General features: G+C 44.6%; 1 protein-coding gene across 1 annotated transcript in view; it reads right to left on the reverse strand.

The window, feature by feature from the left end:
- oclnb (occludin b) overlaps positions 1–5,574 on the reverse strand; it is a 45,185-nt gene extending 39,611 nt beyond the window's left edge. The window contains exons 1-4 of the mRNA XM_072516162.1: positions 5,426–5,574; positions 5,025–5,160; positions 2,614–3,301; positions 88–249 (exon numbers count right to left, since the gene is read on the reverse strand). Of these exons, the coding sequence (XP_072372263.1) occupies positions 88–249; positions 2,614–3,301; positions 5,025–5,083 (909 nt within the window). The 5' untranslated portion in view covers positions 5,084–5,160; positions 5,426–5,574. The remainder of the gene's footprint in view (positions 1–87; positions 250–2,613; positions 3,302–5,024; positions 5,161–5,425) is intronic.
- Between the last annotated feature and the right edge of the window lie 15,658 nt (positions 5,575–21,232).

Raw genomic sequence — 21,232 nt, forward strand, 5'->3', positions numbered from 1 at the left:
GGAGTCAACTGCAAGATCAGTTCTGATGAACATAGGCTAGCATTTCACATCTGGAATATGTTTGGCCAAATACAGAAAATGTCCTACCCAGTCTTCCACATTCGGAGGCACCTCATCCTGCACGTAGCGCTTATCCCACAGGATGTTTTCTTTACCATATCTCGTGATCTTGCTTCGTGTTTTAAAGGCAAAGAAGATGATTAGACCTAGGGCTATTATAATCAGGAATCCCATCACAATAGCAAGGGCCTAGCGAGAGAGACCAGAGAAAAAAAAAAGATTAAAAGGCCTGCATCAGGACAATCATATTGATCTGGCAACAACATAATATTATAAAGAGAAATTGAAAACTATTAATTGTTTAGTTATTTTAGGAAAATAGTATAGAAAGTAGTTCACCTTTTAACATTTTAATTTGTTTCTGCAGACATATGGTTTAACTACCAGTGTAAACAATTCTTTCTAATTTTGCATGTAACTATTGTTTGAGATGTCACCAACTCATTTTGAAAGAATTCTCATCAGGACTGCCAAATAAACTAAGCACACACATGGGAAAACACTTATATGATCCGGTGTACATATAGCAGCTTTCACAGAATTGTTACAGTGCGGAAGGAGGCCACTTGGCCAATCGTGTCTCCACTAGCTCCCCAAATGAGCAATTCACTTCTCCTCATAACCCTGCACATTCTTCCTTTTCAGATAACTGTCTAATTCCCTTTGGAAGGCTTGGAAGGCCTCCACCACACTCAGCCAGTGAATTCTAGACCTTAACCATTCGCTGTATGAAAAAGTTCTCATTTAGTTTTCTGCCAATTATGTTGAATCCATTTTCTCTTGTTCTCAATCTTTTCACAAGCGAGAACAGTTTCTCCCTCTCCCTCGAGAGGGCTACAATACAAGACCAGGGATGTACTTCTGAGGCTGTATAATGGTTCTGGCCAGACCACTTTTGGAGTATTGTAAGCAGTTTTGGGCCCCGTATCTAAGGAAGGATGGGCTGACCTTGGAAAGGGTCCAGAGGAGATTCACAAGAATAATCCCTGGAATGAAGAGCTTGTCGTATGAGGAACGGTTGAGTACTCTGGGTCTGTACTCTTTGGAATTCAGAAGGACGAGAGGGGAACTTATTGAAACTTACAGGATACTGCATGGCCTGGATTGAGTGGACGTGGAGAGAATGTTTCCACTTGTAGGAAAAACTAGAAGCTGGGGACACAATCTCAGACTAAAGGGACGATCCTTTAAGACAGAGATAAGGAGGACTTTTTTCACAGCTAGAGGGTGGTGAATTTATGGATCTCTTTGCTGCAGAAGGTTGTGGAGGCCAAATCACGGAGTGTCTTTAAGACAGAGATAATAGGTTGTTGATCAATAAAGGGGATCACCGGTTATGAGGAGAAGGCAGGAGAATGGGGATGAGAAAACTATCAGCCATGACTGAATGGCGGAGCAGTCTCGATGGGCCGAGCGGCCTAATTCTGCTCCTACGTTTTATGGTCTCTTCTCTGTCCAGTGCCATGATTCTGAATATGTATCTCCAACAAGTCTCTTCTCATCCTTTTTCTCCAAGAAAACAGTCCCAACTTCTCCAATCTATCTTCATGACTGAAGTTCCTCATCCCTGCAATCATCTTCTCTAACGAGTAGTACTACTCTGTATGCTCACCCAATGCCTGTGCCTATGTATTTACATTGTGTATTTATGCATTTCCTATGTATTTTCCATGTGATGGAACAATCTGTCTAGATATTATGCAGAACAATACTTTTCACAGTACCTTGGTACACGTGACAATAAATAAAATTCATTCTTATGCATCTTTTCTGCACTCTATCCAATGCCTTCACATCATTATCAAATGATTGGTAAGAATTTGACTGGGAATAATTGTCTGGAGATGGAAATTTTATTTAGGAAATCCTAGCTATGGATTTACCTTTAACACAATATACATTGCCCACGGACCATTTATTTTGTTAGTCACCTGACATGTGGAGGAGCTGGAGCGCCCAAAGCACCTCAGACATCAGGCAGAGCTTATTGAATTGTTTTCAATAGACAGTTACTACTTAATACATCTAACAGCATCCTTTCCATTCACGCATGTCTAAAATGCAGGAATGCACAACAATTTTCATATGTCTTCAGCCTAACTCAGTTTTAACTATCTGAAAATAAGATTTGTGTTATCTTATTCCACATGTTAACCACATCTGATGCTTGCACTTTTGTCGAGTTAATAAAACATTTAATTCTAAAATTATATATCAGACAAAAGTCCATAGATACACTACTGGAACAACACAACTAATTGCTGCTGAGATTTGTTTACTTGTTTAGGGAACTGCAGGTCATGTAAATAGGTTTAAGTGCAAAATCCAGTTACCTCAACTACTCAAAATGAAGATACTCCAGAGCACAATGTTCACATTCTATTCCTACTTACTATGTTACTTCACTGAGCACATAATTTTCTATATGTTTAGACCCTAAGGTACCAGAGTGCACAGGCAATATCGAGTGAGAAACAAAGAAGTCGAAATACATAAAACAAGTTTAATTGAGCATATTGACTAGTTGCATATGAAATACATGAAAATACTTGCCTCTTGAGGCTCTACCACACAGTAGTGATAGAGATATTGATTTGTGTAGACGCCACTGGTCGATGGGATGTAGAACTGGTTGCAGAGAGTAAGTAACTGATTGTAGAACACTGATCCTGCAGCCTGTGCTGTTGGATTCACTCCCATGATATAGACTATTGTAGCCACAAACATTATAAAACCAATGACTGCGCACACAATCATCAGAATTAAATAAAACTTCCTTGATCTGGAAAGCCTGGCCTTAGAAACAAGTACGATAAAGACGATCAAAAGTCCAATAAAGCTGACAGCAGCTAGTGCGATCATGAAGCCTTTGGCAGCCCTTGGATCAGTGTAGCCACCTCCATATCCATACGCTCCAACTCCAGCACCATATCCATAGCCTGTACCAGAGCCAAAGCCTGCACCAGCACCCCCGTATCCTCCATATCCACCATATCCCATACCATTCCCTACCCCCATTCCTCCTCCATAATAGTCCATGTCCCAAGGTAATGTTGATGCCACACATGCAAAGATTCCGATGCTCATCACAATGATAAGGATAGCTAAAATTTTGATAATTCCTGGAGGGGAAGACCATTTGTAGAAGTACTGTGTTTCATCTGGATAATAGGAACCAGCAGGCTGGGATCGCATCTCTCCATCATATATATCTTTGCTTGGTGCATAGACTGAACCATGGCTGTAATATTGGAGGTAAAAGAATTAATGCAATGCAGCTTATGCACATCCACAACAAAATGGGTATTATTCTATCCAAAAATGTTTCCAGAATACAAAATCTATCATGTCCCAAGGACCAATGAAGATCAATGGATCAGCAGATTCATCATGTCAAAGTGGAACATTCAAGACTGTTGCACTGCAATTTACCATTCAGACATTTGATAACAGAAAAACATGAAAACTTTAACCAACTTAAAACAGAACTGGCCAATGTATTTTAAAATAATCAGACTAGATACCAATCAAACTGTGAATTTTCAAAAAGTATATTTTACATAAATATATCATAGGGCAGCCCGGTGGCCCATGGTTAGCCCTGCTGCCTCACGGCACCGAGGACCTGGGTTCTATCCCGGCTTTGGGTCACTGGCCGTGTGGCGTTTACATATTCTCCCCGTGCCTGCGTGGGCCTCACCCCCACAATCCAAAGATGTGCAGGGTAGGTGGATTGGTCATGCTAAATTACCCCTTAATTGGGAAAAAAAATAATTTGGAACACTAAACGAGTTTTTTAAAAAATACATAAATATCTTTTATCAAGTCTATATATACTAGGAAGGTCATGGATTTGATCTCCAGTCTACACGGAACTAGCAGGTGCCAGCAATAGGATGCCAAATATGGCCTCATTTACCAGGGTAAAAATCCACCCGTGTTCCCTAACAACTGCTATTCTGATGCAGAACAACTAGAGTAGAAATTAGCATGTTTTGATTACATCTGATGACCTTTAAATTTGACAATGTAGCACATGATAAATATTATGCAACAATAATGTAAGGGAGCAGGGTAGCACAGTGGTCAGCACTGCTGCCTCACAGCCCTGAGGACCTGGCTTCAATCCCTGCCCGGGTCTCTGTCCGTGTGCAGTTTGCACATTCTCCCCGTGTCTGCGTGGGTCTTATCCCCACAACCCAAAAAAGATATGGCCGATTGGCCGCGCTAAATTGTCCTTAATTGGGAAAAAAAGAATTGGGTAGTCTACATTTCTTTAACAAAGAAATAAAAAATGCAAGGAAGAGCCATTTGAAAGTTTCCCACTTTGCTGCGCACATTAAAGTCACATAAAAAAATATTTCACAGACAATCCATGACAAAAAAGTACATAGCCTACTCAAACTTGTAGGCTCTTACCATCCCTGTGGTAACCAAGTAGATACATATGCTGCATTGTGTAGCACTGAAACATTCAGACCAGTATGGTTCCAGTTTCTATCCCTAGTCTATGCATTTAGCTGAATCAGGAATAAAGCCTGTTAAAATCTCATCAACTGGAGCACTAGACCAGACATTGCCCAGTGCGCCAAGATTCTGACTTTAATTCTAAATTGAATATCAGCAGTTTATCGGATGACTATTATTTGGAGGTGGGATACCAACATATAGTTGTTACTGCAAGCTACACATAACTATTAGTGAGCTTATTGCATTACTGTTGGTTATTAGGGCTATCTGAGCATGCCGAGTATTACTGTTCAGTTCAGTTTCATCGAGTTAAGTACGGTGGAATCAATGTAACCCAACACCTTCAGGGAAATGGAAGTCAATTGGAAATATTTATTTAAAAGTCTGAATTATGCCAGCTCAAAAATTGTACAGATTCGGATATTAAATTGAGAAGTTAAAAACAGAAGAGAAAACAAAGAGAAGCCAAAGTTGTATGAGTGAGGAATACTCACTGGTACTCGCTGCCGGAGTGGTAAGGAGGCGGGCTATCGAATGCTCGCCCTGACGACATCTTCACCTTTCTGAATATAAACCGTCCGTGATCGTGTGGGGATTTATTTTCTCTCCAACCTCAATTTCCACTCAAACCTTAACAAACACCAAACAAACAGCATCGGAATCAAAGCATCGAAATTCCTCCCCCACCCCCCATTCACACACACAAAGGAATACCTATCCTCAATCTCCAGTCACCGCATCGTGATAACAAATTTTTTTTTTAGAAAGTGGGATATAAAACCGTCTAGATGTGGCATGTGCAATAAAAATATTAATTTCGTGCGCTAACAAATCAATTAAAGCTTTTTTTGCAACGTCTACAATTCTCTGGAAGTCGCACCGTCTCCACACTTACCGCTGGTGCTGCTCCAACATACACCTGCTGCAATTGAGCCTAACCTGGGAGTGGGAGTAAGAGCCCGAGCCCGCCCTCGCCCCTCCTCCTGACGACAGGCTGCAAAACAACGAGCACATACCAAGGAGTGGCACGTCAATCACAGGCAGACAGACCCCACCCTTAATGCAACCTGAGCGAGCTCCTCACCAAGTCAAAAACTAGCAGCTTTCAGCGACCGAGGTATCAAAAAACGAGTTAATTCATTTCAAAATAATCTTAAAAACCGCACTCATGTTGTTTCTAATGTTGGTCCTCTTGTGTTTATATGGTGCTTTCAACAGACCATGCGAAGAAAATATCCACTCCTGCTCTCGTGTTCACTGATGTCTCCTTGACCTTTTTTTTGATCGTATTATCCCCCTTTAATCACATTTATTTCAAAAGTTTCATGTTTCTCCAGAATAGGTCCTCGACGCGTATTGGGTGGGTATTTCCTTAACCCGTGCCAGAGACTGTTGTGTAATGCCTCAGTGATCTGAAGAAGTATCTGTAAACAGAAACTGGGAAGCTCCGAAATGCGTGTCACCAGGGCACTCCCTATTCTAGAGATAAATAAACAGGATCTATAGACATTTATCATCCGGCATTATTTATTTATTTTTTCTAAAATTTAGAGTACCCAATTTTTTTTCAATTGAGGGGCAATTCAGCGTGGCCAATCCACCTAACCCACACATCCCCAAGCTGTGGGGGTGAAAACCACGCAGACACGAGGAGAATGCCCAAACTCTATGGGTTGGGATCAAACCTGCGTCCTCAGAACCGTAGGCAGCAGCGTTAACCACTAGGCCATCCTGCTACCCCATCATCCGGCATTATAAAGGACAGAGTTGTTTAGCGAACTGACCTGCATGTTGGGAAGGCCGAAACCTCCAATGTGTCTACATGTCATGATTACTAATTGGTTTTGTCAACTTGGATATCAGATGCTATATTGTACATTCTGCATTTCATACACGGTCACGCAGGTTGCATCGAGGGGGAAAAGATGGCTTAATAAAGTCAGTGAATTAGGTCAAAACTAATCTTGTTAAAAGTCTCATCATTGATGGATCTGACACTGCCTACCTCCCCATGAACCATCAATCCTCTTATCAATCATCAAGCCATTATTTCCCTGACCATCACCAACTTCATGTCCTCTGGATATCCTCCATGCGCCCCCACTGATTCCAATCTCATGCCACCTGCCCAAACCCACACAGCCCATCTTTCCTAGATAAATAAACAGGAGTACCATGGTAGGCCCTATTTCAGCCTGCTCTTGCCCTGTTGATTTATTTCTTCCTTTCTTTACTTTTTCTCTTCTTTTCCCACCAACATCTGCTACTCTTATAACTCCCTCTGCCACTTGAAAAGTTTTCACTTTCCAAACCTTTTTTTTCCTTTATAAATTTAGAGTACCCAATTAATTTTTTCCAATTAAGGGACAATTTAGCGTGGCCAATCCACCTAGCCTGAACATCATTTGGGTTGTGGAGGCGAAACCCACGCAAACACGGGGAGAATGTGCAAACGCCACACGGACAGTGACCCAGAGCCGGGATCGAACCTGGGACCTTGGCGCCGTGAGGCAGCTGCGTTAACCCACTGTGCCACTGTGCTGCCCTGCACTTTCCAAACCTTAATGGTGCAAATTGCCTTTGCATCATGGACATCCAGTTTATATCTTCCTTGAACAGAGGCCCAAACAGTTTCCATATACCACTGCGGTCCTTTATTTGGTTAGTTTTGTTTATGCTTAGAAAAACTTCTCCTTTAACTCCACTCACTTCCTTCAAATAAAAGTGTCACTACTAATATTCTCTTGAGGCTGTGGGGTAATGTGGTGCACAGTCACCTGGAAGTTCCCAAGCCGGCTGAGTAGAAGTTGAGCTCTTTATGTTACTGTTCTTGTGCAACCATGGAATAACATTTAAAGGGCCAGTGCACTTAAATGAATAGGCGGTACAGAACAAAATATATAAAGGAGAACTTTGGGACTCCATGTGGATCCTAGCTATGCCTGTTTCCTCATGGGGTATATGAGACATTCTTTGTTCCAGTTCTACTCCAGGCCCATCATATTCACTTAATCCATTTCCAACTCTTCCCTTTCTTTCTGCAACTTCACTAACTCCATTTCTAGGGACAGGCTGTCAACTAATATCTCCTACAAGTTCACTGACTCCCACAATTGCCTTAGAATTTACAGTGCAGAAGGAGGCCATTCGGCCCATCGGGTCTGCACTGGCCCTTACAAAGAGCATCCTACTCACGCCCACCTCTCTACCCTATCCCCGCTTAAACGTTTTGGACACTAAGGGCATTTTATCATGACCAATCCACCTAACACGCATTTCTTTGGACTGTGGGAGGTAACCGGAGCATCCGGAGGAAACCCACGTAGACACGGGGAGAACATGCAGACTCCGCACAGACAGTGACTGAAGCCAGGAATCGAACCTGGGACTCTGGAGCTGTGAAGCAACTGTGCTAACCACTATGCTACCGTGCTGCCCCACTTTGTCTCACCCTACATTTTGTAAAGACACCATTTAATGCCGTCAGTTTTCTTTTTGTCATATCTATTGTATTGATCCTGCCTTCTAGAAGAGAACCATAGACCCTTTAAGGGGAGATGGTGGTGTAGTAGTATTGTCACTGGACTAGTAATTCAGAGATTCAGAATAGCTTCTCGTCCTTTTGGCTAAGCTGAGCGTGAGGTCAGGTGTAATGTCTGGATCTGGTATGTCTCTTTTGTGGGAATCAGGATTTGGATTCAATTTGAATTGTTTTTGGGAGCAGGCAAGGAGCTGGATTAGGGGTTTGCATTGTCCACACTCTGAGCTCCGGCTTTGTAACTCTGCTAAAATAATTTTTTAAAAATTCAAAGATCCAGGCAATGCTCTGGGACCCGGGTTCAAATCCCGTCACTGTATATGGTGAAATTTGAATTCAGTAAAATTTAGTTTGGAATTGAAAGTCTAATGATTACCGTAAAACCATTCACTGACTTCCGGGTGCGGCGATGACCAGCTAAGTCGCACGTTTCGGCAGCTCCCGGTGGAACGGACTTTTGGGCTCTTAATAAGAGCCCCAACGGCAATTTTAACGGCTAAAAGCACTGTGCGGTAAACCAGAAGGGAATCCCCCCTGGATACGGATGGAAAAAGGAGAGGAAAGTGGCCGGATTGCGGTGGATCCTTTAGAGCAGCGGCAAGGAAGGCAAGCAAAAACCAAGATGGGTTCGGAAGGTGGCAGTTTAATATGGGGCCCTGAACAACACGAGTTTTTGAAACGCTGCGTGGAAGAGCTTAAAAAGGAGATGAAGAAGGAGCTGTTGGCCCCGATATTACAGGCGATTGAAGGGCTAAAAGAGGAGCAAAAGACCCAGGAGCGGGAGCTTCGGGTCGTGAAGGCAAAGGCTGCCGAGAACGAGGACGATATACAGGGCCTGGTGGTGAAGACGGAGATGCACGAGGCACACCATAAACGATGTGTGGAAAGGTTGGAGGTGCTGGAGAATAATGCGAGGAGGAAGAATTTAAGGATTCTTGGTCTATCTGAAGGTGCAGAAGGGGCGGACGTCGGGGCATATGTGAGCACGATGCTGCACTCGTTGATGGGATCGGAGGCCCTGACGGGTCCGCTGGAGGTGGAGGGAGCCTACCGAGTTATGGCGCGAAGACCGAGGGCTGGAGAAATTCCTCGAGCCATAGTGGTGAGATTCCTCCGTTTTAAGGACAGAGAGATGGTCCTAAGATGGGCAAAGAAAACTCGGAGCAGTAGATGGGAGAACACGGTGATCCGCGTATATCAAGACTGGAGTGCGGAGGTGGCGAGAAGGAGGGCGAGCTTTAATCGGGCCAAGGCGGTGCTTCATAAAAAGAAGATCAAATTTGGAATGCTGCAGCCGGCAAGACTGTGGGTCACATCAAGGGAAGCACCACTACTTTGAAACGGCGGATGAGGCGTGGACATTTATTGTTGAAGAGAAGTTGGAATGAGTGGGTTATTAAAAAAGAACGTTCGAGACAAAGTGGTGGGGCGAATATGGGGGGCGAAGAGGGGGGGGGGGGGAAAGGGGGGAGAGATGATTTTTATGTTGTTAATCCTGCGACCCGGTAACTTTTCTCTCTTCCACAGGTTGTGGGGGAGGGAGGAAGGGAGGTGGAGGAGTTGGGGGCGTAGGCCATTGGGGGCAGGGCCAAAAGGGAAGCGCAGGCTTTGTTCCCGCGCTATGATAATTATGGCGGGAATAGGGAAGCAGGGAGGAGGGGGCGTCGCACGGTGCGAGCCGAGGTCACGGGGCGAAGCCGAGGTCGGCCAGAGTTTGCTGACTTCTGGGAGCAACATGGGGGGTGTAACTACGCTAGTGGGGGATCTAGCGGGGGGGGGGGGGGGTGGGAGGGGGGGATTTACTGGGTTGCTGCTGCTGGGGAGAAGGGGGAGCTGGTATGGGGTGGGGTGGGCGGGGCGGGGGGGCACCGCCTGGGGGGGACACAGCTGCGTGGGAACCGGGTGAGGTGCTGGGTAAAAGGGGATGGCTAATCGACAAGGGGGGGGTAAAGAGCCCCCCAACCCGGCTGATCACGTGGAATGTGAGAGGGCTGAACGGGCCGATAAAGAGGGCACGGGTACTCGCACACCTAAAGAAACTTAAGGCAGATGTGGTTATGTTACAGGAGACGCATTTGAAACTGATAGACCAGGTTAGACTACGCAAAGGATGGGTGGGGCAGGTGTTTCATTCGGGGCCAGATGCGAAAAACAGGGGGGTGGCTATATTAGTGGGGAAGCGGGTAATGTTTGAGGCAAAGACCATAGTGGCGGATAGTGGGGGCAGATACGTGATGGTGAGTGGCAAATTACAGGGGGAGGCGGTGGTCTTAGTGAACGTATATGCCCCGAACTGGGATGATGCCAACTTTATGAGGCGCATGTTAGGACGTATCCCGGACCTAGAGGTGGGGAAGTTGGTAATGGGTGGAGATTTTAACACGGTGCTGGAACCAGGGCTGGACAGATCGAGGTCCAGGACCGGAAGGAGGTCGGCAGCAGCCAAGGTGCTTAAAGACTTTATGGAGCAGATGGGAGGAGTAGACCCATGGAGATTTAGTAGACCTAGGAGTAAGGAGTTTTCGTTTTTCTCCTATGTCCACAAAGTTTATTCGCGAATAGACTTTTTTGTTTTGGGAAGGGCGCTGATCCCGAAGGTGAGGGGAGTATACGGCCATAGCTATTTCGGATCACGCTCCACATTGGGTGGACTTGGAGATAGGGGAGGAAAAAGAACAGCGTCCACCCTGGAGAATGGACATGGGACTAATGTCGGATGAGGGGGTGTGTCTAAGGGTGAGGGAGTGTATTGAAAAGTACTTGGAACTCAATGATAATGGGGAGGTCCAGGTGGGAGTGGTCTGGGAGGCGCTGAAGGCAGTGGTTAGAGGGGAGCTGATATCAATCAGGGCACATAAAGGAAAGCAGGAGAGTAGGGAACGGGAGCGGTTGCTGCAAGAACCTCTGAGGGTGGACAGGCAATATGCGGAGGCACCGGAGAAGGGACTGTACAGGGAAAGGCAAAGGCTACACGTAGAATTTGATTTGCTGACTACGGGTACTGCAGAGGCACAGTGGAGGAAGGCACAGGGTGTACAATACGAATATGGGGAGAAGGCGAGCAGGTTGCTGGCCCACCAATTGAGGAAAAGGGGAGCAGCGAGGGAAATAGGGGGAGTGAGGGATGAGGAGGGAGAGATGGAGCGGGGAGCGGAGAGAGTGAATGGAGTGTTCAAGGCATTCTATGAAAGATTATATGAAGCTCAGCCCCCGGATGGGAAGGAGAGAATGATGTGTTTTCTGGATCAGCTGGAATTTCCTAAGGTGGAGGAGCAGGAGAGGGTGGGACTGGGAGCACAGATCGAAATGGAGGAAGTAGTGAAAGGAATTAGGAGCATGCAGGCGGGGAAGGCTCCGGGACCGGATGGATTCCCAGTTGAATTTTACAGGAAATACGTGGACTTGCTCGCCCCGCTACTGATGAAAACCTTTAATGAGGCGAGGGAAAGGGGACAGCTGCCCCCGACTATATCAGAGGCAACGATATCGCTTCTCCTAAAGAAAGAAAAAGACCCGCTGCAATGCGGGTCCTATAGGCCTATCTCCCTCCTGAATGTAGACGCTAAGATTCTGGCCAAGGTAATGGCAATGAGGATAGAGGATTGTGTCCCGGGGGTGGTCCATGAGGACCAAACTGGGTTTGTGAAGGGGAGACAGCTGAATACGAATATACGGAGGCTGCTAGGGGTAATGATGATGCCCCCACCAGAGGGGGAAGCGGAGATAGTGGTGGCGATGGATGCCGAGAAAGCATTTGATAGAGTGGAGTGGGATTATTTGTGGGAGGTGTTGAGGAGATTTGGCTTTGGAGATGAGTATATTAGATGGGTACAGCTGCTGTATAGGGCCCCGATGGCGAGCGTGGTCACGAATGGACGGGGGTCTGCATATTTTCGGCTCCATAGAGGGACGAGGCAGGGATGTCCTCTGTCCCCATTATTGTTTGCACTGGCGATTGAGCCCCTGGCAATAGCACTGAGGGGTTCCAGGAAGTGGAGGGGAGTACTCAGGGGAGGAGAAGAACACCGGGTATCTCTGTATGCGGACGATTTGTTGTTGTATGTGGCGGACCCGGCGGAGGGGATGCCAGAGATAATGCGGATACTTGGGGAGTTTGCAGAATTTTCAGGATATAAACTGAACATGGGGAAAAATGAGTTGTTTGTGGTGCATCCAGGGGGGCAGAGCAGAGAAATAGAGGACTTACGGCTGAGGAAGGTAACAAGGGACTTTCGCTACTTGGGGATCCAGATAGCCAAGAATTGGGGTACATTGCATAGGTTAAATTTAACACGGTTGGTGGAACAGATGGAGGAGGACTTCAAGAGATGGGACATGGTATCCCTGTCACTGGCAGGGAGGGTGCAGGCGGTTAAAATGGTGGTCCTCCCGAGATTCCTTTTTGTGTTTCAGTGCCTCCCGGTGGTGATCACGAAGGCTTTTTTCAAAAGGATTGAGAAGAATATCATGAGTTTTGTGTGGGCCGGGGAGACCCCGAAAGTGAGGAGGGGATTTTTGCAGCGTAGTAGGGATAGGGGGGGGCTGGCACTACCGAGCCTAAGTGAGTACTACTGGGCCGCCAATATCTCAATGGTATGTAAGTGGATGGGGGAAGAAGAGGGAGCGGCGTGGAAGAGATTGGAGAGGGCGTCCTGTAGGGGGACTAGCCTACAAGCCATGGTGACGGCGCCGTTGCCGTTCTCACCGAAGAAATACACCACAAGCCCGGTGGTGGTGGCTACTCTGAAAATCTTGGGGCAGTGGAGACGGCATAGGGGTAAGACGGGAGCCTCGGTGTGGTCCCCGATAAGAAATAACCATAGGTTTGCTCCGGGGAGAATGGATGGGGGATTTGGAACATGGCAAAGAGCAGGAGTAACACAATTGAGAGATCTGTTTGTAGATTAGACGTTTGCAAGTCTGGGAGCGCTGACCGAAAAATATGGGTTGCCCCAAGGGAATGCATTCCGGTATATGCAACTGAGGGCTTTTGCGAGGCAACAGGTGAGGGAATTCCCGCAGCTCCCGACGCAGGAGGTGCAGGACAGAGTGATCTCAAAGACATGGGTGGGGGGCGGTAAGGTATCAGACATATATAGGGAAATGAGGGACGAGGGGGAGATTATGGTAGATGAGCTGAAAGGAAAATGGGAAGAGGAGCTGGGGGAGGAGATTGAGGAGGGGCTGTTGTCTGATGCCCTAAGTAGGGTAAACTCATCGTCCTCGTGTGCCAGGCTAAGCATGATACAATTTAAGGTGTTACACAGGGCGCATATGACTGGAGCACGGCTCAGTAAATTTTTTGGAGTAGAGGATAGGTGTGCGAGACGCTCAAGAAGCCCAGCGAATCACACCCACATGTTCTGGTCATGTCCGGCACTACAGGGGTTTTGGGTGGGGGTGACAAAGGTGCTTTCGAAGGTGGTGGGGGTCCAGGTCGAACCAAGCTGGGGGTTGGCTATATTCGGGGTTGCAGAGGAGCCAGGAATGCAGGAGGCGAAAGAGGCTGATGTTTTGGCCTTTGCGTCCCTAGTAGCCCGGCGCAGGATACTGTTGATGTGGAAGGAAGCCAAGCCCCCGGGTGTGGAGACCTGGATAAATGACATGGCAGGGTTTATAAAGTTGGAACGGATTAAGTTCGTCCTAAGGGGATCGGCTCAAGGGTTCACCAGGCGGTGGCAACCGTTCGTCGAATACCTCACAGAAAGATAGAGGGAATGGAAAAGAAGAAGACAGCAGCAGCAACCCAGGGGGGGGGGGGGGGGGGGGAGGGGGGAGGGGGGGGGGGGAGGAACCAGAAGGACTCTCAGGGATGTTAGTGTATATGTATAATACGTATAGGTTGTTGTTATAGGTAATTGTATATTGGACTGCTAAATTGTATTTTTGGAGAGTATTTATTTGGGACAAGGCAGTTGCCATTTAGTTTTGTTTTTTAATTTCGATGTTGTTTATATATTATTTATTTCTTGCTTAAAACTGGCCATTGTTATTTATATTGTGATATTACTGTGTAAAGGATACACAATGTACTGTCATGGTTGGTCAAAAATTTTGAATAAAATATATTTTTTAAAAGAAAAAAGTAAAACCATTCACTAATCCCCTTTAAAGAAGGAAACCTGCCATCCTTACTTGATCTAGGGATTCCAGATCCACTGAAATGTAGTCATAGGCAATTAGGGACAGGCAATAAATGCTGGACCAACTCACTCTTCCAACCTCTTCCATCGGGCAGGAGATACAAAAGTCTAAGAACACACACTAAAAGGTTCAAAAACAACTTCTTTCCTGCTGTTACCAGTGTCCTAAACGACCCTCTTATGGACTGATCAGATGTCTTCACACATCTTCTCCACTCAGTAATACTACACTCATGTATGCTTCACCCGATGCCTGTGTCTATGTACCTACATTGTGTATTTTATGTTTGCCCTATGTATTTTATTTTCATGTATGGAATGATCTGTCTGAACAATACTTTTCACTGTACCTCAGCACACGTGACAATAAACAAATCCAAAGTAAATAAAAAGAACATTGAAAAGTTATGGCACAGAAAGAGGCCATTGTGTCTGAAACAGCTGGAAAAATGTAATAATATTCCAGCACCTTTCTTTCCTCAACTGAAGATTCCGCTCCACTGTGGCTCACAACACCCTTTACTGTGTCATTGAATCATAGAATTTACAGTGCAGAAGGAGGCCATTTGGCCTATCGCGTCTGCACCAGCCCTTTGAAAGAACACCCTACCTAACCCCACGCCTCCACTTTATCCCCGTAACCCAGTAGCCCCACATAACCTTTTTCGTACATTAAGGGGCAATTTATCATGGCCAATCCACTTAACCTGCACATCTTTGGATTGTGGGAGGAAACCGGAGCACCCGGAGGAAATCCACACAGACACGGGCGAAAGTGCCCACTCCACACAGACAGTCACCCGGGGGCAGAATTGAACCCGGGACCCTGGAACTGTGAGGCAGCAGTGCTAACCACTGTGTCATAATGTCCATCCCATTTCCCACCATTCTGCCCTTTGTGACAATAATAAAGATTATTATTATCCTTCCCCCTTCCTCCCAGAACAAAGATTTCCCGTATTCACTCTGCCAGCCTCCACAGTCAATGGATGATCGTTTACAATCTTTGCAACCTCCAGCACTGTGCCCAACCAAGCATATCTTCCTCCCTCCTTTCTGAAGGGAATGTTCCCTCCACAATATTCATCTATAGGTTCCGTCACTACCAACATCCACTCTCCTTCCCATGGGATTTTCCTATGCGAGTGTTGGCGATACAACAACTACCCTATTAGCTCCTCCCTTCCCACTGTCCAAATCCTCAAGCACTCTTTCCAGGTTACAGATAATTTGTCTCAATTAGTATTCACTGTCCATATTGCAGACTCTACCCATTGAGGAAAGCAAATTAAGATTGAGTGATAATTTTGATGAACAGATCCACTCAGTCTGCAAGAACGATTCTGAGCTTCCACTTGATTGTCATTTTAATTATTTGCCCCATTCCCACTTTTACCCCTCTTTCCTGGCTTCCTGCAATCTTCCAATTAAGTTCAGCAGAAGCTTGAGGAACAACACTTCTCATCTGCTTCTGTACTTGTTGAAAAACTGTTACACCTCTCGCATTTCCTCTTTCTGATGAAAGGGCACTGACCTGAAATATAAGCTCTCTTGCTCTTTCAATAGATACCACTTGGCATAGTGGATATTTGCAGTATTTTCTGTTTTTATTGTAAAATATATATTGTTTTATAATCCAGCATTTGTTTGTGTGTTTGCAGCTTAATCATAGGGTCATCTCACCATGGTTGCAATTTGCCTGAAATAATTACAGTCAGTTGACAATTTGTATCAACAGAGTTGTGAAGATCACTTACTGGACAAACACAGAATCTGCTCGCTCCTAACCCGGGGAAGTATATAGTAATTCTGAGATTACTGAAATCTTCCCAACAGAATTTTGAGCTATATAGCTTATTAAAAATATTACTGTACTCCAGCATGTTGTGATCCATTAAAAGTCACCAAACACTCCGGATAAAATTAGGCAGCTGAATTAAAAAAAAACTTGAATGGAGTTTTTGCGTAATTTTATCTCCGTCTGGGTGATTAGCCCGGCTGCCGAGGACCCAGGCTCGATCCCCGTCCATGTGGAGTTTCAAATTCTCCCCGTATTTGCGTGGGTCTCAGCCCCACAACCCAAAGATGTGCAGGATAGGTGGATTTTTTAAAAATCTCAGTCTTGTTCACTGACAAAATAAACGTTCCCCTTGCAACAGCCTCATTTCCCATTTCCTTACATAGAACATACAGTGCATAAGGAGGCCATTCGGCCCATCGGGTCTGCACCGACCCACTTAAGCCCTCACCTCCACCCTTTCCCCGTAACCCAATAACCCCTCCTAACCATTTTGGACACGAAGGGCAATTTAGCATGGCCAATCCACCTAACCTGCACGTCTTTGGACTGTAGGAGGAAACCAGAGCACCCGGAGGAAACCTACGCAGACACGAGGAGAACGTGCAGACTCCGTACAGACAGTGACCCAGCAGGAGATCGAACCTGGGACCCTGGTGCTGTGAAGCCACAGTGCTATCCACTTGTGCTACCGTGCTGCCCAATTACTTCCATTATTCTCTTTTACTTCCATTATTCTCTTTAACACTTTAAATAAAATGTCCTCTTTCTACAAAGGTCCTCTCACATCCAAACTACAAACCTATCCTTTCAGTTGTTGAAGGTACCTGGTGTGTTTTCCCAACATTTTCTGGATTAATTTAAATTTCCAGTACTTAAGCCTTAAATATAGAACTGTTGCCAAACCGGTTGTGCTACTCTGGGCAGGCAACTAAACAAAGAGCCTTCCTATCCAAGGGCGGATCCCAACTCCTGCAATCTCACTTGAAAATGAATAATCACTCTACACATTTGTAACCCACAATTCAAAATGGTTTAACCTGAGTACTTCCTCAGCGACCTTCGTCTGTGCGAATTATACTGTTGTTCCTCAAGAGATCAAAATAGAAAACACTGGAAATAAGCAGCAGGCCAATTGGAGAAAAAAAAACAAGTTGTTTTATTTCCGATGCCTCAACCCTTGATTGGTGGTTCAGGGGCTATAGGTTCAATACATCAGTCAACTATAGGAATCTAAATCCAGTTTTACACTCAGATTTCACAAGCACAGGATGGATGAACCAAATGTGTGGTGGAATCATAAACTAGCTATGGTTTGGAAGGTGGATTTTGTATATGGTATTGTCAAAGGTGTTATTACCTCTATTGGCACATTAAACCAAGTGGATGTTTAAAGTCCCATCACTATTCAAAGAAGATATATTTCTCCACGTGTACTGCTCGACATGAAATGAAATGAAAATCGCTTATTGTCACGAGTAGGCTTCAATGAAGTTACTGTGAAAAGCCCCTAGTCGCCACATTCCGGCGCCTGTTCGGGGAGGCTGGTACGGGAATCGAACCGTGCTGCTGGCCTGCCTCGGTCTGCTTTAAAAGCCAGCGATTGTAGCCCAGTGTGCTAAACCAGCCCCTATTCTACCCTCAGCCAATCCACAAATTAACTAGTTACTCAGAAACAAAAACAGAAAAGCAGGTCAGTGATAGTTCAGTTTTTAACACCTTCGGTCAGGATTTACAACCAGATATACCAATTCTGTTTCCTTATTGATGTGAAGCATTTTGAGATGTTCCCTTGACCTCACATCCATTCTTGCTTCATTTGATAGACCACAATCCATTACCTACTACATTATCCCACCATCAACCAAATTTTCCTTTACGGAAAGGAACCAAAATTAGAGGGGCGGAGAGGGGGGGAGGGGGGGGGGCATGCAGTGGGAAACAAGAAGGTGCAAGAAAACTTGAATCTGACAAAAATGGTTTGTAACTTAATTCTTTTATAGTGTTCAACAAATCATTGATACACATAATGTCTCGAATAATAATCTTTATTAGTGTCACAAGTAGGCTTACATTAACACTGCAATGAAGTTACTGTGAAAATCCCTGAGTCGCCACACGACAGTGCCTGTTCGGTACACTGAGGGAGAATTCAGAATATCCAAATCACCTAACAAGCACGTCTTTCGGTACAAGCAGTAGATATCCAGAGAAATTTCCTCTCTGGATGGAATGTAACCTTTCCTGATCCTGACACTCTACAAATTTTTAAGTAGACCTCAAGATTGTTATAGGCCTTCAGTCATTCACGCTAGCCTTAATGATTCATTATGGCGTGACAAGTATTATGAATAAGATCCTGAGAATTTGAGATAATCTACACAAAATTTTCAACTGATCAATAAGTATGTAACTAATCTCAAGATAGGGGCGGCATGGTGGCGCAGTGGTTAGCACTGGTGCCTCACAGCGCTGAGGACCCAGATTTGATCTCGACCCCGGGTCACTGTCCGTGTGGAGTTTGGACATTCTCCCTGTGTCGGCATAGGTCTCACTCCCACAACCCAAAGATGTGCAGGGTAGGTGGATTGGCCACACTAAATTATCCCTTAATTGGAAAAAAATAATTGGGTACTCTGAATTTATTTTAAAAAACTAATCTCAAGATGATCTTGACCTTCTAATTTCTCAGTGTGTTGGAAAGAAGAAGTCAACATGCAGAAGTCACAGATCATACAGTCTATATTTCACACCTCAGCACCAGACTATACTTCAACTAATTTCAATGGAAGGAAAATCAGGTGGATTCTGTTATGATCAGCCACTATATGTCCCCTACTGTATGCTGCTCAGGCAGTGCTTGACACCTGTAATGTTCTTGTCGGATGGCCTGATTTATTACAAGAACACTTGTAGCTAAAGTTATAAACAATTTATTAACTTTAACTGTGGGTAAACTATATACAAGACAACAGATGAAAAACAGAAAAGTCATGTAAAGCAACCTCTCTCTTCAACTTCCTCCAGCCAGTCTGAGGTCAGCTGACTTTAACATTCACTTATATACTAGCGAGACTCCTAGTGATCAGTCGGTGAATTACAACACAACCATGATATCACTAGAACACCAAGGCAGTTAACACAACTTCATGCATGTTTTTTGTTCTAAAAGTTTAACCCCTTTCCTGTAAAACATCTTCATACGTTTCTAAAATATAGCACCAGAACTTGGCCATTTCGCACATCCAGTCTGCTCTGCCATTCGATCATAGCTGATCTCATCCTGGCCTTAACGCCACCGTCCTGCTTGTTCTCCATAACCCTTCAACTCATTACCAATTAAAAATCTGTCTAACTCCTCCTTAAATTTACTCACTGTACTTGCATCCACCGCTCTCTAGGGTAGCGAATTCCACAGATTTACAACCCTTTGAGAGAAGTGGTTTCTCCTTAACTCCTTTTTAAGGGGGCAGCACGGTGGCGCAGTGGTTAGTACTGATGCCTCACGGCACCGAGGATCCGGGTTCGATCCCGGCCACAGGTCACTGTCCGTGTGGAGTTTGCACATTCTTCCTGTGTCTGCGTGGATCTCACCTCTACAACCCAAAAAGATGTACAGGGTATGTGAATTGGCTATGCTAAATTGCCCCTTAATTGGAAAAAAAGAATTGGGTATTCTAAATTAATTTTTAAAAACTCAACATTTGCTACCTCTTTTTTAAAAATGTTTTCTTTATAAATTGTCATGTGAGTGACCCTTTAAGAAAGGTTTTGTCTCATCACATGGCTTCAGTGATGTCATTGTGTGGGTGGAGCTGAGTTGTGACTCTGAGCTTTTACTTTCGCTTTGAGTTTTGGATTGGTTTGAACTGCACAGGTTGAAAGAAGTATTTTTCTCTATCTTCATTTTAAAAGCTGATTCCAGACTGCTTGGTAACTTAAAATAGATAATTGCTTTCTGGAAGGAATTCAAATCTGCTGTTTGAAAAGGGGAACAGAATATCAATAACAAGTCTTACACCAGTGAGAATGCAGTGTGCTGGGCCACACCTTTGAAAAGGGGTTTCTGGTTTTACTTGGATTGTGTTATTGAATTGGAACAGTTAAGGGGGAATTCATTATGGGCTATACATAGATTACTGTAACTGTGTGGGCTCTTTGTGTTTGTAATTGATAAAAGTTCTTGCTGTATGTGTTTAGACAAATGTTAACTAATTCTTAGAATAAAGCTTGTTTTTTTTAAATTAAAAGCACCTATGAAGTCTATTGAATAACACATGAAAGGCAGGCTCATCCCAGCCAAATTCAACAAACAGTTATAGGTCAGATGAACTCCAGAATATACTTTGGAGTTTTCTAAACCCTGGCCCATAACACAATTGGGGGCTCGTGGGATAAAAGTCTATCTTTCGTGATTGGGTTGGCTTAGTGAACTTAAAGACAGTGAGGGGTGAACATATTTGTGTTTGCTTTTCAAGTGTTGTATTCCAAGATTAAATAGAGAGTGTGTTGTGTACAATGGCTCTTTCAGAAGCTCAGAGGTTTTTGGGGGTGGAGAAGGTCACGCGCAGTGCCTTACAAATGGAGACTAAAAAACAGCTTTTAGATTTGGCAAAAACATTGCAGTTAACATTGCCTGACAAAATACAAAAAGAGGCAAGTGCAGCTGTAGCTGAGCATTTAAAATTGCCTGAGACACAATCAGAATCATTGGAAATGGCAAGAATTCAATTACAGATCAAGCAGCTTGAACATGCAAAAGAATTAAAGCAGCATGAATACGAAATAAGGAAAAAAGAAAGAGTAGCCCTAGCAGAACAAAAAGAAAAGGAGAGAAAAGAAAGGGAAAAAGAACAAATAGCCCCAACAGAACAAAAAGCAAGAGAAAGGGAGGTACAGGTCAGGGAAAAAGAGAGAGAGGAATAAAGAGAGAGACTTTGAACTTCAGAAACTGGCCATAAAACGTGAAAGTCAGTTAAAATTGGCAGAGGTAAAGAGAAATATAGTCTGAGGATAGTGATGATGATAGTGAGCAAGAGCGTCATAGTCAAAGGTTTGGTGGGGATCTATTTAAATATGTCCAAGCATTGCAAAGATTTGATGAGAAGGATGTAGAAGCCTTTTTCATTTCATTTGAGAAGGTAGCTAAGCAAATGAAATGGCCACAGGACATGTGGGTATTACTCATTCAAACAAAGTTGTTTTGGTAGAGCTAGTTAATTG

This window comes from Scyliorhinus torazame, chromosome 9, assembly GCF_047496885.1.
Source record: "Scyliorhinus torazame isolate Kashiwa2021f chromosome 9, sScyTor2.1, whole genome shotgun sequence".
Taxonomy (NCBI): Eukaryota; Metazoa; Chordata; class Chondrichthyes; order Carcharhiniformes; family Scyliorhinidae; genus Scyliorhinus; species Scyliorhinus torazame.